A 17994-nucleotide genomic window follows, 5' to 3' on the forward strand; every position below is an offset into this window, starting at 1 on the left:
TCTGAGGTTTGTGGCTCAGCAGAGCCTCCCCTGCTAACACATCCATCTGTCAGGGAACTGGCTAGCTGTAGTTTTCTTAAGACTCTTGAGTACAAATTATTCAAGTCTCCTAATCTGTAAATGTTGAGTCATAGCTAACACTGTTCAACAAAATCTTGCTCAATAAACAGTATCCAACAGGAAAAATGTCTTTCAGAGTTGTCAGATACAGACCAGAAAGATACAGCTCCTGAACACTCCTGCCTTTTCTGTGTCGTCTTTCATCATTTTTCATTTACAGCTCACAAGGGACCTTTGCCTGATCTGTGATTTTTTTTTAATTATTGTTTTTATTTTGTGTTGTCATACTTTATATTAAAGACTCTTATTGCCTTTAAACATATTGACCATAGATATTTCTTCAGCAACTTTAGATTTCTTATCAGTTCTCTTTATTTCTAACTTAATGACCTCATCATTCCTTTTTTTTTTTTTCTTTAGCTAACATTGTCTCAGTTCTTATGATTTTTCTGTGCCTCAACCATATGGACCATGATAACTTTTTCATTTGTATTTTGGAATACAGAATTTGGGACATCCAGTAGGATGTCTTAAAAATTCCTGGGTTTATCCTTTTATGGTTACTTTAAGATCTAGGAATAAGTTCCTTTAAAATTCCACATGCACATGCGTACGTATGCTCTTTATTTCTGTCTATAAATGCAATCAAATAATGATCAGAATGGAAATAATAGCTAATTTTTGGAATTGCAAATAACCTTTTTATGTTAGGATGAGGTCCAGTATTTAATACCTGCTGTCAGATTCAAGACTTTCTGATTTGTGAAATAGTTCTGTTGGGGTTTTTTTAAGATACAAAGCAAGTTTGTTATGAACTTTTCTAGCTAAATTTCAGCAGATTGAAGTCGGTTATAGTTCAGCTGAGAAAGTTATTTCTAATTAAATAAACTAGTAACATCTCAGTCTTCCAATATACTTCCCGTTGTTTTGGAGATATTGTTGCAGCACTGCAAATAAAACTTCAGTGAATGTGCTCTGCTAATGCATATACATCAAGCTGTATTCTTAGACGTTCAGCCAGAGGGACAGGTGGAGGGAGTAACAGTCACTTCATGCAGAGTGTTAAAAGGAGAAATGTGGTTTGTTTCACTCTTGAACTCGCATATTCCTGATAGCTCGGTGGTCCTGTTACCACTTAATGAAAGAAAATGTGAAGATGACTTGGAAAGTGGGAGATTCCTGGTGTTACGGAAGATTGTACCAGATGCATACAATATGCATAATCTGTTCACAAGCCTCCATGCTATCCCTTGTGCCATATATAACTAACACTCAGCAGCAATCCAAGCTAAGTGCTCTACTTTGCTTTCAGCAGGCTAGAAGCTGTGGCTGGAGTGGTTTTCTCAGCTTGCTGCAGAGAGACTGATCACTCGACTGTACAGCTCAGCAGACCTACACAACAGTTTTTGGTAGTCAGTAGAAGTGTCTTACTGGCTGGTTGAGACAAAGTTATCGTTATGCCAGTATTAGGCTGTTTGCAAAAGGGAAGGTGGCTGTAATCACATCCTTTAGGTGAAGTATCTTTTCATTTCAAAAATACATGCTGGACAAAATACATACAAGGTAAAGGAATATTTAGTTTTCTAATGCTTTGTGAAGCCTAAAGATTGCAGAAGATGCAGAAAGTCCACACCTGTGTATATGAAATGGGCTTGTTCCACCATTGTTAAGAAACAGAGGAGGGTTTTGTATCAAGCCTTGCCAAATACTTTCTAGTGAAAAGTTCAAAATTAAAAAAAACCCAAAAAACTATGCAATAAACATGGTTTAAAAGAAAATTGAATGTCAGATGCTGGATTTTGCCCTCATACACACTTAATTAAGGCAGTTAATTCACAGATTTGTATTGTAATTAGATAAGAATGAAACTACATAGAAAATCCTGTCAATTCACTTACCTCCTCACTGCAAAAGAGAACATGCACCTGAAGAAAACACTGCATGTGTTCAATGGTTAGCCTGCTTTTTTTTGCAGAGTGTACACATTATCTTAATAAAATCTCCTACATATATTTCCTCTGGATTGTCCCTGATTAGCTACATATTCAGTCACTGGGATTTGGTTTCTCTGTGCATAAGCGTAACCCATAATCCTAACAGAGATGTTGTCGAGATCCTGGCAATAGGCAAAAAAGCTGTGTCTGCTACTGCTTTGCTTTTCTGTACTGCTCAGAGGATTCTAACTGGCCCCTTCGGGCTACTGTGTCTACATTTCTTAGTTGGGTGGAATTACCTTCTTTATAGTACCAACCTCCTGCTATTAACTGTGGAGATAATATAAACTTATAGGTTTGGTCCTGTGTGTAGCAATAGGTGGATTTGCCTGATGAAGACAGAGCGAATAGCTCCAATAAAGACCATAGTTGTTACTTAAGCATTTCACCTGGATGTTACAGGAAAGTGAGAACTCAAGGCAGAGCTGACATTGGAGTCACAAAGGACTGCTAAGATCTTACTACAGTAAGTCCAGTTGATATTCAGCTGCCACAAGGACTGTTTTTTCATGCCAGCAGAGCAGTTGCACAGCTGGGGATTTAGCCTGAATAATTTCTCTCACCTTTGCTATAAGGGAAAATTATATTCCAAGCAGCTAATTGTTGCATTCCTATTAGCAGCAACTAACGGGTATAACAATATTGTATGCTGACAGAATTAACGCTAGTAAGTTACAAAGTTTATTCGTCCATCTGTTAAAGGAATATACTGGCATGACATTGGCAGTCACTGTTGGGATGCTGGAAAGTATTTTTCTATAAAAATCAGAAACTGAGCATGAATTAACAGTGCAAGTGTTCCTAGCAGCAGGACAGCTGCAGTTTTGGCTTCCCCAAGGCAGCACAGCAATTGATGGAAGGCTCTGAGGGTCTTCCATGTCTCTTGCATGCATGTTGTCATTCAGATTTACAGTCACAGCCTCACGCTCCATTTCCCACTGTCCCCCGATCTTGTGTCTTACAGCCCTGTCAGCCTGGGAACTGCCAGTGTGAGCTCTGCTTCCCGCTGCTCCGTCCTGTCTCAGGTTGAACAGAGGCAGAGACTGCTGAGAGCTTTTTCTGTTGAGATATCATGATAGAAGTATTAAATCCAGCTTTAGAAGGTCCTAGTTTTAAAGATACATATCAAACAAGGGTTTATCAGGCTAGAATATCTTCAACATTTAAATTGTATTACACTTTCCTTCCTTTGGTAGTAACAGAGAAAATTACAGTAGATTCTGAAATCCTTTGGAAGCAAAGGAGCTATGCTTTTATTTTTGTATCTGAGCACAGATATTTGTAGTGACTTGCTAAACAGATAAGAGCCTGGGAAAAATGAGTAGACAGTTTGGGTCATGATGTTATTGGAGGCAAATTTTGGTCTTCATAGTGTTTGTGCTGTTCCAGCCACTTGTGAGATCACAGAAGCCTGCAGAGAATGAAACAGTGGAATTTGATGTTATACCAAACATCAAACAGAGTTGAAGATTCTGTGACCTCTGCAAGTAATTAAAATAAAGCTTCACTGGAAAATGGTAGGCTACATGCCACAGTTCCCGTTTTACAATTCACAACGTTCCTTAAGGAGTTTAAAAGATGAGTCCGAGTTATTCTTTGTGCTGTTCCTTAGTCCTTAAGAGAGTTAGGAAATTAGGTTGTTCTCCTTAGAGTCATGGTAGAACTAAATATTTTATTAGGTTTGCCCATCAAATGGGCCCATTATACCTGTTCATAAAAAATTAAAACAAAAGAAAAAGAGGGAGGGTTACCTCTTCCATGTACTCTGCTACATAGCAGTTTTTGTGGTATTTAAATAGTATTAGAAAATTAAATCTTTCTACACGTTTAATAGCTGTTTGTCAGGTGATTGCTAAGATATCTGTGAATGGAGAGTGAGTGCAGCTGTGCAAATGTAATGCAACAAAAATGCACTTAATTGTGTCCTTTGGCCAGTAGAAAATGTCTGTTGGTAATTAGTTCTTCCTCTTCCAGACCCACTGGCATGTGAGCTCTCCTAGCGGGATTCTTGTTATTGTTCTCTCTGGCTCTTGTTCACTGTTGTTCTGGAAGGAAGGACAGAACTGAAGGCATGAGTAATAGGAAATCTTAAGCTCTTATGCTCACCAAAGAGGAAAACATTTATTTAATCCGACTAGAGCTCTACAAGCACTCAGAAAATAAATGTTAGTCTTGTGGGAAGTAGGGACAGAGGGGGTGGACTCAGAAAATATAGTCCTTGGCTTTTGAAGTATTATTACCATGGGGTTAAAGCTGTATGTGTGCTGAACGCAGGTACTTTTTATGCTGGGTTTCTGGGGCACATTGTATCAGCCTGTGTGCAGCTATATTTGTAGCTCATGGGTTGGAATTGTTCTTGTGATACCCTCCATTTCCTTCCTTGACACCTGTGAGTAATGATACAGTTTTGGCTTCAGGAGGTCCCCAAAGGCATCTTGATAAAGTGAAGGCATGTAAGTGTTGTGCACATTGTGAAGAGGCTGGTGTGAGAAGGGGTTGTACAGGAGCTCAGGGCAGTGTGTTTAACTGGTGCTTCAAATACCTCCCAACCTCCCAGCCTTTTAGTTTGCTGTTAAACTGCAGGAGATCTCATTAAACTTGATGCATGGAGTGTGTAATGTGATGGCTGTGTTCTGTGATGTTTCTCATTCTGGGCAATTGCACAGGGTTATTACCCCTCCATTAAAGGGAGCCTTCAAAGCCCTCTGTAAACAGTACACAGCGGCTTTTAAAATGGCATTGCAGACTGGTTTAATCAACTGAGGAGGACTTGTATGTCCACGTTGAAGTTATTTTAGAAAATAGTATGCTGGAAGAAGGCTGGAATTGATAGCTGCTGAATCTGAAAAGGTGATCTATGAAAAATCTGGTCTCTCATTATCAACTATTATTATAGTTCTTGGTAGTGGTATAATACATAACAGAGCTTGTATTTTGGCTAATATTACTTGGGACACATCCTCTGCAGAATATATGTGTCAGGCTCGCCTGTGTAGCCCATCATCTGTGGATCCTGACTACTGAGCCTCTAACTGTTATTCATAAGCCTTAGAAGAGAGGTGACTGCATGGTTTTGTTCTCAGGACAGGTCATGAGGAATACATTTCTGTAATGTTTTTCCTTGTAGTGTTTATCCAAAGTATTTTATGAAGAACATTAAATGTTTTTTAACCTTCTTGTAGATTGTGAACTGAAGCTCAGTGTTGCTGAAGACTTTATTCTGGTATAAGTCTTGAAATTACCAGAATAAATGAAACCTTAATACTATGCAAAATAATGTTAAAACCTATTTTCTGTATATGAATATGCAAATAATGCACACATTGCATATAGTAGATATATTTAGTAATTTACAGAAAATAAAGAGAATGCGTATATCTCTGGTCAATGACAAATCAGTGAGACTTGCAGAACCATGGAAAGCTACTCGAATTTAACATCCATATATTTATGTTGATAGTGACACTTACATTTGTGGCCACTGTTCCTTCATTCTGCAGTTCTAAGGCTGTGGAAATATTTGATAAATGAGTATATACTGCTACTTGTTTTACTCTAAATTTTTCTGTCCACTGTGTTCAAATGAGATGTAATCTGAGAACATATTTTAGATTTGTAAATGTGGGTAGAAGATAAATAGAAATGTCAGAAGAGATTGTATATTGTTCTAAATTGATAACTGATGTTCCTTGCTTCTACTGCGAATGTAAGTGCCAGTTGATCTAACAAAAAATTTACAAGCAGTGACAGTAACATGTAGGTTTAATATTTCTTTTGACAAGAAACTGCTGTCAATTCCGTTTAAAAATTCGTATGCAAAGTAAGAGTAATAATGTTCAATGTTATTTTGGTTAGTTTCAGCACTTCTAACTAAGCAAGACCAAGGTATTTTCAGCAATGAATTCAGTTTACTCAGACTTGGTTTAGGGACAGTCCTCTAAGGTATGGGTCATAGTTTGCATTTGATGGTTTGGATTGTCCTGAAGACCTCAACAAAAGCTGAAATAATTCAGAAGGGATCAGCAGCAATATGATAGATGAAAACCTAGTGGCTGCACAGCTCTATTTTGGTCAAGAAAGTGACTTTTTTGCTGATGGCAGGGTGCAGGCTGTCATTTGAGAAGTCCTTGTGGAGCAAAGCTAACTGTGAGAGATTTCTAGATATGAGGTGAGCTTGAGAAAGGGTAAGGAAAGCTAGGCATAGTGGGAAGGAAGTAATTTTAACGTTCTTGCACCTCAGCTGAAGAATCTTCAGAGCAGCGCACTGAACTAATGCTACTTGATACCGCCAACAGTATTGAGATCCAAACCTGACAGTCCACAGCACAGTAGCCTGAGATTACAGGAAGCTACGTATTGGCCATACTGAGTGGGAGTTTAGTAGCCTGAGAGCTGAGCAAGACCAGATCTCTAAAAAGTGTGAATATGTCATCCCCTTGTAGATCCAAAAGATTTTCCTAAATACATTGTAAGTTAATGGTTTTTAGCAACCAGTTTTCTCAGATGATTACAGCAAGTCAGGCATGGCAAGATAAGCCTTGAGTTAGCTGAGATGCAGATTGTTTTCCTGTGGATACCCACTGAAGAAAGGCTTCCATTCCTGAGTTATAGAAACATTGTTGAGGCAGGAAACTCATGAAACTGGTTTGGAAGTGTTCAGCAACAACTGCAGCTGCTGTGGTATTAACTCCCCCCAAAGCTCTCCAGTGCAGGATTTGTTAGCACTTCCAATTAGCAAGCATGTCTTATCCTGGGTTGTGGTGTTCATTCATCACTCAGACTAGGGTAAACTTTAGCCAGTTGTTTCAGCCCTGGGGAAGAAGCCAATAAACTTGAAATCAGTCTCTTTGGCTGTTCTGAAGAGATGTGTGTACGTTGTTTAAACTATATTCTCTTGACAGTAGCGTATCAGAAGTTTTTCCAGGAAAAAATCTTCAGAGGGGCCACAGATCTACACATAATATTGTGATGAATTCTGGGTTTGTTTCTCCTATAAATATCCTGGCTTTTAAAAACATGTAAACTGCTTACAGAAATTAACAGATGAATATGTGAATTCAGGCACCCTTTTCTAAAAGAGCCTCTAGAAAAGCTTTGTGATGAGGAGAAAAATGTTTATTGGATGATCACAGTAAGTAAAAGACTCATTAGTATTAGTATCAGATGGACCAGATACAGACCCTTTTAAGATCAAGCTAGTAGAAGTAACTGACCCAAGTTATTGTGAATTAACTGCAAAACAAGTTACAGGAAACTCAGCAGCCTGGGATAGGACTGTCAGAGTACCTACACAAAATCTAAAGGATTGGTACCTCTGTTTATGACAATGACATGTGGCATTTGATTAAAACATAGGTGTGATATGGCTTTCTTATTCCTAAACAACAACAAAAAAAACCCCACACAAACAAAAACCTCAAAACAAAACAAAACCACCACACCTCAAAGCCCAGACTGGAAGACCAGAAGTTGAAGCTGTACAGGTATGAATGTGTGATTTTCTTTGTCCACATGTCATGGTTCTCTCACAATACAGATATCTCTGCTGGATCCTAAATACCGTTCTTAAAACTAAATTGCGTTAGATCATCACCAGGATGCTTGGTAGGGAATTACTTCTTTATAACATTTACTTCATCTGATAATAATTATGTACAAAGGTTTCAGTCCTTTGTGTCTGGATCCCATCTCACAGGACGCAATTCCACCTCAGATGGGATCTCAGAGGTTAATTAATTATAATATAACAGGCTCTGTACTCTTTCCACTTCAGACTATGTAGCTACTTAGCTATTCTATTGAATACCTCTTGAGAAGCGATTAATTTTATTTCAGAAAAATCCATGTGCCTACGGAAAATGTGAGCTCTGTTAAGCAGTGACACCACCGTTCTGCAGAGACATTCTGTAGCTGGATGAGACAAGCAGAGCCTAGAAAAGATTCCTGTTTTATTATTTCAAACCTGTTTTTCAATTACTGTCTTCCTGTTTAGAGACAATCCTTTCTGGCAGTTATTCAGCCTTTGAATTTTTTATATCTCATTAACTGGGAGCAGTTCCCAGGACATCAGATGTGCCATCATCTTTAAATCAAATGCTTCTGAAATCACTTGTGACAAGCAGCTCTGTGGGCCTCACTTCGCTGAAGAACTTTAAGAATGCTCAAGAGTTGTGATTTTTTTTTTTTTACTGAACACAGATAAAATTGCTTTTCCTCTGTATGTACAATAGTGTTTGCATGAGGCAGAAAGTGCAGAAAAAGGATGTCAGCTTCTGCTGAATGCTGAGCTCTCTGAATTTGAACAAGGTTCTAAGGTAGATCTCAATATTCACAGCCCTAAGCTGCATTTATATACAAGCAGCTGTTCTTTGTACATCAGCTTTGAAGACCAGAATAGCTGTGGTTTGATGGCAGCGTTACATTTGAGAGGCATTCGGAGTTTCTTCATCTTCTTTTTCTTAAATTCCAGTCTTGAATGGAACTGATGGGACACTGCAGGGGTTAAATAATTGCTAGAGGGAGTCAGAGATGAAGAAGACAGCCAGTAATGAAAATGATAGAGAATGAGCTTTTTCCTTCTCAGCTCAATATTGGTTTTGTTGCTGCAAGACAAGCATCAATTCTGTTTCCTCCCTCATTAGCTTTTCTTCCTTGAACTGGCATATCTTATACTGACCTTTCTTTCTCCCTTTTACCAGAGCTCCTTTTTTTGCCTGATAGGTCTAAATCTGCTGTGGAAAAAATACTAATATATTAGTATTCCCTGTTTGGTGGGTGCTGCCTTGTAAGCAGCCTAAGCAGCCTGTAACCTTCCCTAAAATTAAACCCAGGTTCTACACTACTAAGGCAGGAACAAGTGAGAACATTAAAATTAAATGGTGCAACTGTACCTGTAGAAGGGCTGGGTGGTAGATCTGGTTGACTGGTCATTGTCAGGTACTTTAATCCATATACCTTATCATCTTATATACATACTTTTAAATACTAAGCCTGTATAATCAATATCAAATATGAACCAAAACTATGTTGTTATTCATGTCAATAGACATAAGAAAACGTTGAATTTAGTAATGTTACAGTCTCAGGTGTAATGAAGTAGGAAATGGACTTGATGACATTTTACAAGTCAGCTACAGAGTAAACAGATATTTTGTACATATAACGCCTTAGTGGATGGGGAATATTTTATTAATAAGGATTTGAGGTTAACTTGTTTGGAAAGCCAGATGATACAATTTTAAAGACTTTTATAATTCATTGCAAGCCTGGTGGGCATCAACTGCTTACTTTCTGATGCAAGGAAGTTAATACATTGGTTGCTTTGGTCTCCTAAAGAGAAGAAATCACATTAATATCTGTGCCTTGATTTTTCCTGTCCTTATAGGCCTACAATTTGATCATTTTTGTTTATTATGGGTATCAATCTGTTTAAGAGAATGAGTGGCTCAGTGGATTCAGATTTGGGTAACAGGATCTAGAGTATTTAGCATCTTTACCTCAGTAGTTCGAATTCAGCTCATGGTGTCTGTGCTAGTGTAACTTCTGAAGTCAGGCACCTGTGAATTAAATTAATGGTCCCAGAAGTGGCTCTAGAAGCCTCTCTCTATTAGTGCCCGTATCAGCAATGTCAGGAAGAAGACCAAGGAATGAAAGGGCAGGTTGAAAACTGTTGTTCATTGACTACATTCATCCACAACAGTGGAGCAAATGAGAAAATACATGCTGTTTGACAAAATGAGGAGGAGGCAGGTTTACACAAATATCTGCCTGCAGTGTGACATTCATTGCCTTGGACTGTTAGGTAGATGGAGATTTAAAAAGGTGTTGGGCAAGTCATGGAGAATAGATAGATTGTCACGTAGCCTCTAGCCAGGAAATCTTTAAATCGGTGTGGCAGCTCTTGCATCTCATAGCTGTTGTTACATTGTGAAGGCAATGTGGTATCGTAACAGGTGAACTAGAAGAAAAATGGCAGTGGTCTGTCATCAAATAATGAGTGCTCCCAAGCAGTGCAATGCATTGACCATTCATTTCCCTTTTTTACTTTTGATCAGGCAGGTGACAAGCATTATCATCCGAGCTGTGCACGATGCAGCAGGTGCAACCAAATGTTCACGGAAGGAGAAGAAATGTACCTGCAAGGTAAGGATGTCTCCATTCCAAAACAAGAACATCAGACTTTGTAATTTTTCTGTCACAGACCTCAGGAGTTTAAAAACCATCTCCATGTAATACAGGCAAGGATCTTTTCACATAAAAAAGAACATGCTCTTTTCTTTCACTGAAAAGTATCCTTGATCAGAATTCCACCTACTCGCCCACAAGGTAGCACGTCAATGATTAGGCAACAGTTATTTTTTTTTTACTTGCTGTAGTAATAATTAATGTTGGTAGAAAGACATATAATACACATTTATGCAAGCCAGAAATCTAAGTGAAAAAGGCAGATACATATTGGAATTTTGTATATTGTGCTTGTGTTAGAAACTTGTTTGATATACCTGAAAGGATTGTAAAAGAATAGGAAATAATTCTGACAGTGTGGTTGCAGCCATTTCTCAAAATCCTGAGGAGAGATCCCTTCTGAAGAATTCCAAAATAAGATAATATTGTTTGAAGCTAACTTGTGTTATTTTGTAGTTTGTCCTCCCCACCAGTCTGTCTCTCTCATCTCTCACTGACCTTATACCTTAGTTGTCTTATTCCAGCTGTGCATGGAACTGGATATCGAGCTGTGTAGCAGCTCTGCATTGCAAGAGCAAGGAGAGGCTGAAAGAGGGCTGGGTAGGAAGCATTGCTTTCTGATGGCAAATTCGAAAGACCAATTTGAAAGCACCAGTTACAGCATCTGACAACTGGTAATCTTCTTAGTTTCCTGACATCGCAGTATGATAAAATACAGTCAGAGTTCAAGGTGAGCAAAGGTTCATTTATTGCTGTTACTAATAACAGCTGTTAGTAACTGATGCACTTTGCACTACTCTAGCAGAGTTCATGTTGATTGGGCAGGCTGTGGTGTAAATTTGTGCAGATCCAAAAAAGACAGAAAGCATTGCTTCTACTTAAAAAGCCTTGCTGCTACTTAAACAAGGCTAGATTTTGTTCTGGCCAAGTTCAGGTGATATGAAAGAGGAGAGGAGAGAGACCTGGCTCCTTGATCTGCCATCATTCTCCTTTTGACTGTATCTCCCTTTCTGTGGTTGTGAATCAATGTTCTTCATGGTCACTCATTCTCAGAGGAGGAGCAGCCCAGGTTGCATTGCTTTATTGTTCACAAGTTGTTTTCTCAGTAAATAATGTTATTGCTGAGTGTGCTCCAGACTGTCCTGCCAAAGCTTTCCTTGCTGAATTCAGCATGCTTCCAAGTGTAAGGAACCTAAAAGCCTTTCCTGTGCAAAGCTCTCAGCTGAAATGTGTATCCTGACTCCATCTAAATAATTTACCCTAGGGTGCACAATAACAGCATTCCAAGTATTACTTGGAAATCGAAGTACAACACCACAACTCTAAATCTAGAACCAAAATTACATTATTGATAAAATATATGAAAATAGTCAGCTTCCATCTCACTTCTAATTGTCCTCTCCACAGGACATGAAAGAACTGTGTTGGTATTGCTTTGTATAATAAAGGAGCCTGGCAGGTTTGTGGTAGCTACTTGTATTACAAATGTGTGGGAAACCTGCAAAAGGAGAACATGCAAAAACAAGCTGTTTTGGGGCTTTCTATGTGTAGGATGGTTTGAATAATACTAGCAGAAGCACTCTGGTTTTGCCCTGCTCCAGCACAGGAAAATTAAAAGGAAGCAGCATCAGAAACTTTATCTTTCCCATTGACTTCCTAGTAATTTATTGCTGGACGGACTGCCCCAGAAGATTGTTGCTGAGCTAGGATGTTACTCAGTATTAAGAGGGCTGCTTCACACAGGCTTTTAGCCTTATTCAGTGTGTAAATAATGGCCCAAGTTACTGATTTTTAGAGAGCTGTACCTTGAAACAATGGTACGTGCAAAGTAAAAAGCTGAATAAACACATTGGTTGGTGCCTGCCAAGTGAGCAAACAAACATATGTTAAGAATGGGAATAACCAGAATTTGCTGAACTGTTTCCAGTAGGAAAAAGAGTGGTGACGCAGCTTGAGAATTTGCACTGTTCCATGCATTTCAAAAGAGATTTGACATGTTTGGATGAACAAAATCTATAGGTTGTAGGTGGCTCAGAGTTCAAGGTCATGAAAAACATTTACAGTTAACTTCTTAAGCCTGCTCTATCTGATTTGGGTTTCTAAATTTCACATATTTCAAACCTCTTATCATTCTGTGGAAAACAAACAAACAAAGCCCCAAAACCTCACAACCTTTAGCGGAGTTTCTCGTGAAAATTATATCCAGACTCCCATGCGTTTCTTTTTTGCTTTCAGCAGCTCCAGCAGTCTCCTAGGGTGTCCCTAAAATTGTTCCAGTTTGTGTTAAATACTGCCCAAAAAGGCAGTGACAGGTTTTTTTCTTTGATGGTAGGGATAGTTTAATAGAAAAAACCTGAGGTACAGAGGAACAGACATCATTTTTCTTGGCGTGACACGGGGAGCTCACAGCTGAGAGTTGAACCTAAACCTTCTGACTCTTAGTTCATCAGCCTTGTAACGTGAACTCCATTCCTCCCGAGTGCTCAGATCTGTCTGACCTCGTGAGCAAATGCACAGGGCATGCTTCTCTCCTGATCTTGCAGGCCCTGTGGGGTCCTGGCTCAGAGGCTGCTGTTTGTTTACAGAGAAGGCTGTAGGTACACTTCTCCCTGGTGTTTGATCGTTTCCCCCTGCCAAAGGCACAGTTTCTTCTTCCTCGGCTTGGACTCAAAGCCAAACATCTCAGACCCCTGATCCAGAATCACAGCATTCCCTCCAGTCCCCTGCTGATGATTATAGTGTGTGATGCTAAGAAGTGAAATCACTCCTGCTGGTCTTTACTTCTGTACCGAGCCATGTAAGGTCTTGTTAGAACAAAATTTCCAGGGGCCTTGACCCGTACCTCTCCTGGGCTCTGAGGGTGGGGTTTCCTCTGACTGCATTTGAGCTAACAGTCACCAGCAGGAGACCTGGACTTTGCTCTGTTTGGTTTCTTTGTGGACAGAGTGAAGAGGTGATGTTCCCACCTGCAGACAGTACAAGTCTCTGTATTGGCTTTGCAGTGACTGGAATGAAGTTAGAACTTGACTACAGCTGCAGTCAGTGTTACAGATCAGCATTAGCTTCTGCTCCATTTCAACTTGGCTAATACCTGCCAGCAGCTTCCCAGCAGTGACCACAGTTTACACTCTGTTCCAAAGGAGAACTGTAATGGAAGTGCTCCCTCCCATCACACTGTTCAGCTCTTGGAGACAGATATTACCATTTTTACATCATGAGAGAGAATCCCATGTTTTGGGTCACAAACAGCAGAGACCTTGCCTTTTTCAGTAGGATGTGTAGCTGGAATATGCTGTGTGGAAATGCCAGTGCTACTGACCTTGCAGAGGAATGGGTAGTAATGATGTGTGTGCCCATGGCAAGCGTGGTACACTGTGATCTAGGGAGAGGCTCTTTCACATGCTGCTTTTTGCTGCCCGTGTCGCACTGGCCTCTCTAGCTTCGTGCAATGGGTGAGATACAGCCCTGACTCTGCTGTATTTTGAATTTTCAAATTTTGCTTTTCCTGTTGCGTTTTGCATAATTGCAGGGAGGAGGTGATCTGAGTAAGACTTCGCAGTAACTGAATATGACACCTATTGCTCAAGGAAGTAATAGGACTTTCTCAGTATTAATGGACTTAAAATCAGAACTTCCCTTTTTGTGTGGTGCAATACAGAAGGAGAGAACAGATCAGGTAACCAGGGCCCGGTTTTTTGCTCTTACCCTCCGTCCTGCCCAGAGAAACCCTCTGTCTTTTCGTTTCTCCAGCTGGTGCTTGCTGACGCCCTTGCTGCTTGAGGCTGTTTGAGTTTTAATTAAGGATGCGTGCAAAGTGTTTTGATCACTTCAGGAAGAGGCTACTGTAGACGGGCCAAGAATCTGAATATTTTTTTAGTTTCACTTGTATTTTTCATGAGCTAGAATTGAACGTGAATTGCTTGCATAGTTCATACAGAATCATCACCTGATGCAATGAAGGGCTTCTCTTTAGTAACTGACTTGTCATGACCAGAAGTCATCTGCTTTACTCTGAATAAAGATGTTTGGTTTTTTTCCTATCTCAGGTTCCACTGTCTGGCATCCCGACTGTAAGCAATCCACTAAGACTGAAGAGAAGCTACGGGTAAGCTGAATTGGTGGTAATGACACAACAGATATTTTGCACACACAGTAACTGAATGTTGTTTTTAAAGGAGTGGCTTTTACATGTTTTTTTCGCATAGCTGTCACCACTCTGGCAGAATAAACAGTGGAGGCACTTCAGAGGTATCACTCTCATTTTTAGGCTCACTGCCTTCAAATACCTGTCTCAGTGCACAGCCTTAAAGATAGTGTCATTTACTGACATACAGACATGGCATAAGACACTTCATTTCATGTGTCAATTATTATGAGAGACTCTTCAGGAGACAGTGTGAACAGGGCAAATGCTATGATATATTTTCGTATTTTTGCACATCTGGATAATTGCTCTGCAGTTATGCCCTGTTCTGCATGGTTATTTACATCATTTAGACAATACAGACTCTTCTTTGTTTGATTTTTATTTCTTCCAAATCCTTCCTTTATTCCTTACAAATAAACCTCAGCCTATACTGATCCCAATTTGAATGCCAGGAAGAGCTGCATTTACCCTTGGAGTCACCTCAGCCTATCTGGACAAACTTCTGGATCAAATCCTTGATGGCAATAATGCTGCACGGATAAATGCTGGAGCCTGGCTTTCTGCATGCACCGGGCAATTCTAAGCCCATATTCACTAATTCATCTTCTGGACAATTTGTTCTTTTTGATGTCTCAATTGGTCCTTTGAACTTTGCTAGTTTTTCTGGTTATGAATATTAGAGACTACATGTGAATAAAATGTCTTTCAGACAGGGAAACTTAAGAGGTACTGGCATGGAAATACGTAGGATATCCTATGGGTTGTGTTCTGTTTGTGGCTCATTCACAGGAAGCCATTTATTCAGGTGCACTGGTCTGTAAAACATCCCCTGCAGAGAATTTACTATGATCATAGGTAATGTGCAGATAATTTTTTCCTGAGCAGTGTTCATGTTAGTGTGGGCTGTACTGATAGTATGGAAGTATAACTGACCCTAGTTGGGCATGTGATCTAGCATGGCCAAACATTGCTGTAGGTACCATCCAGCATTTGCACATTGTGGTGTCCTGACTTTCCATAGGAAAAAGGAAAATTATGCCGGACTGGATTTTCTTCCTTGTTTAATAGTTTGAATGCAAGACAGTGTTTTGGCCCTGCTTAAGTGTCAGAATGCTTGTGCTTTGCAGTGAATGGTTGGGGTATGACACCTCCCTTTCACTTGGACCCAAAAGTCTTATCAAAGCACTCCTGACTACATTGCAGCCCTTATGAACCTTCTGAACCTTGGCCTTATAAATCAGTTGGCTTATTTCCATTCTCCATGGAAATGTCCAAAGTCCTCTTCAAATATTTTCCTTTTTTTCATCACACATTCAAGCATGTCAGTTGTCTTGCCCCTCAGCTAATTTTGATTGAAGTGAAGTAAGTTAATTCATCCACCTGCAAGATTTTGCCTAAGTGAGTTCTTGCAGGAAAATGAAGTGAAACAAAAAAATGTGTATTGAAGGAACATCTGAGAAATGTTATGGTACAGCTGTCCAAAGTTGCTTTGCTCCTGGATGAGAGCCTCTATGCAGAGGTTTAATATGTCTTTAATAGGCATTGACAAATTCACTGAACTGAAGCTAGCTGGAGAAGTGGAGAATTTTTAGCTTCAACTGTAGTCTCTGTCTACTCTGGTGCTAAGTCAGACCCCTTATTTTAGAATCAGTTTGAATTCACTCTAATGGCTTTGACACACCTTTCATTCTGCTGGCTCAAATGAAGGTAGTAGCAAACAGGTAGGTACAGAAACAAATGAAACTGGGGGAACTATGTGCTATTGGAACATGTCACCACTAAACTGTGAACTGTGCTTTCACTGACTTTCAGTTTATTATGATATACATTTAGACCTGATGTGAGAATTGGAATCTGTTTTGTGAGTTGACAGTATATGAGAGAGCCACTTCTAGGGTCAGGCCTGGATTTTCTGGCAGTTCCGCAAAAAGCCAGTGACATGGCCTATTTGCTTTGCTGGGTTTCCTTTCCCTAAAAAAACCCTACAGAGCAAAACAAAACAAAACCCCCTTTTATCACTGAAGTAACTTCAGAAGTTTTCAGCAAGTTCTGTTTCCTCTCAGTAACTGAATTGTGGTATAAGCCAATCGGCTTTCCAGCTGGTCAAGATCTGAGAGAGAGTTCATAAAAACAATGGTTGCTTTAGAACTTCCCCCCACTGGATATTTGTGGAGGATTACAAAGCCAAAACAAGCAGAAGATAAAGCAAACATATGTATGTTATAAAAATACACATTGCTTAGAGTTGGGTTTTTTTTTACATCTGTCTCTCTGTTCATGATTCTGCAGGGATCAGTAAGTAACATAGATATTGCAACGCACAGATTATTATCTAGCAAGTAGATATTAGTAACTTGACTGAAAAAAGAGTTTAATCACTGAGCTGGGGAAACTGCTTTCCTTTTCACTCACTTTTCCCTTTTGTGTTTCATGACAGCATTCCTCATCTGACTTCTTTTATCCAAAGAGTCTGGTTCTGCGCAGGCCACGCTCTGCAGAGGTTTGCTGCTGTGTTTTCATAGTGTTGATGATGGTCTTCTTTACTGAGAAGATTCTTCATTATTGTCATTCGCTGAGCTTGCTACTACTTCTGCCACACAGCTTTCCTGCTATCACTTGCCACTGTGGGCACTGACGCTGTATTTTGCATCATGTGGTGCAGTGTTGTTTGTTAATTCTCACATTTTTATTTTGTTTAATGAAATGCTTAAAATTAATTTTTTTTGATTCAGATGATCTTTTTGGGGCTGTAGTATTTTTCTTCCAGTGTTATGGAAAGTTCTCAAACAAAAAATTGGAGTGCAAATAATAAAGCAAATGGAAATGGTGAAAAACATATGACTTTAGAGCGATGGTTAAATAGTTTTCATGAACAGTGGCTCATGCTTTTTAGAGAAAAAAAAATGCCATCAGTTAAATTGGTTCCTTTTAACATATTGACTCACTACAGATGAGTACTTTAGTTGAGAAACTGTTTCCACAATTCCAGGTTTGGACATGTTCTGTGTGCTGTCCAAGAGCATTTGTCTCTAATTGAGGCACATCTGAGTTGGCAGGTCCTCCCTGTCCTCTTGATTCTAGACAACTTTTCTGCTTTCAGACTTCCTTGAGTTTGCTGTGCACCTACAAACACCACCCACTTACATTTCTTCTCCTTCAGGACAGTGCTTTTATTAGTGTGTCTGCTGTGAGGGGACATGTGGTGGTACTGCGTGCAGGCACACCTGAGCTAGCTTTCATCTGACAACCAAGTAAGACTGTCCTGCTGTGGACATAGTACAGGCTAGCAGTGGGCAGACAGGCTGAGAGATTTCCAGATTTCCATTGTGTCTGCTCATGCTGCCTTCACATCTCTAATTGCAAAGTAGATGTAGTCGTGTTATCAGCCAGCGCAGGACATTTGTGTTAGATGCAGCCTGCAGGATGGTGTTCTGTGGCTGAATCCAATGCTGTGATTCAGTGGGAGTTAATGCAAACCCTGTGCCCTCTGTTCTGCACGGTAACGGCTTTCAGTCGGTTAATTTAGGATGTTACAATGCATTAACTGCTCTTGAATGCCACTCTCTCTGTTAGCTACAGAAACCTGGACTTGTGCAAAGCCTTTGACAC

At 39.7% G+C, this 17994-nt stretch overlaps 1 protein-coding gene across 1 annotated transcript in view; it reads left to right on the plus strand.

Moving 5' to 3' along the window:
* The window catches only part of LOC104471358 (actin-binding LIM protein 1-like), a 59662-nt gene extending 42000 nt beyond the window's left edge, over positions 1-17662 (plus strand). The window contains 5 exon segments of the mRNA XM_010086682.1: positions 10109-10196; positions 14285-14343; positions 15903-15916; positions 16822-16885; positions 17615-17662. Of these exon segments, the coding sequence (XP_010084984.1) occupies positions 10109-10196; positions 14285-14343; positions 15903-15916; positions 16822-16885; positions 17615-17662 (273 nt within the window).
* Positions 17663-17994: the final 332 nt, after the last annotated feature.

The sequence above is a fragment of the Pterocles gutturalis genome, unplaced genomic scaffold (assembly GCF_000699245.1).
Source record: "Pterocles gutturalis isolate BGI_N339 unplaced genomic scaffold, ASM69924v1 scaffold15531, whole genome shotgun sequence".
Taxonomy (NCBI): domain Eukaryota; kingdom Metazoa; phylum Chordata; class Aves; order Pterocliformes; family Pteroclidae; genus Pterocles; species Pterocles gutturalis.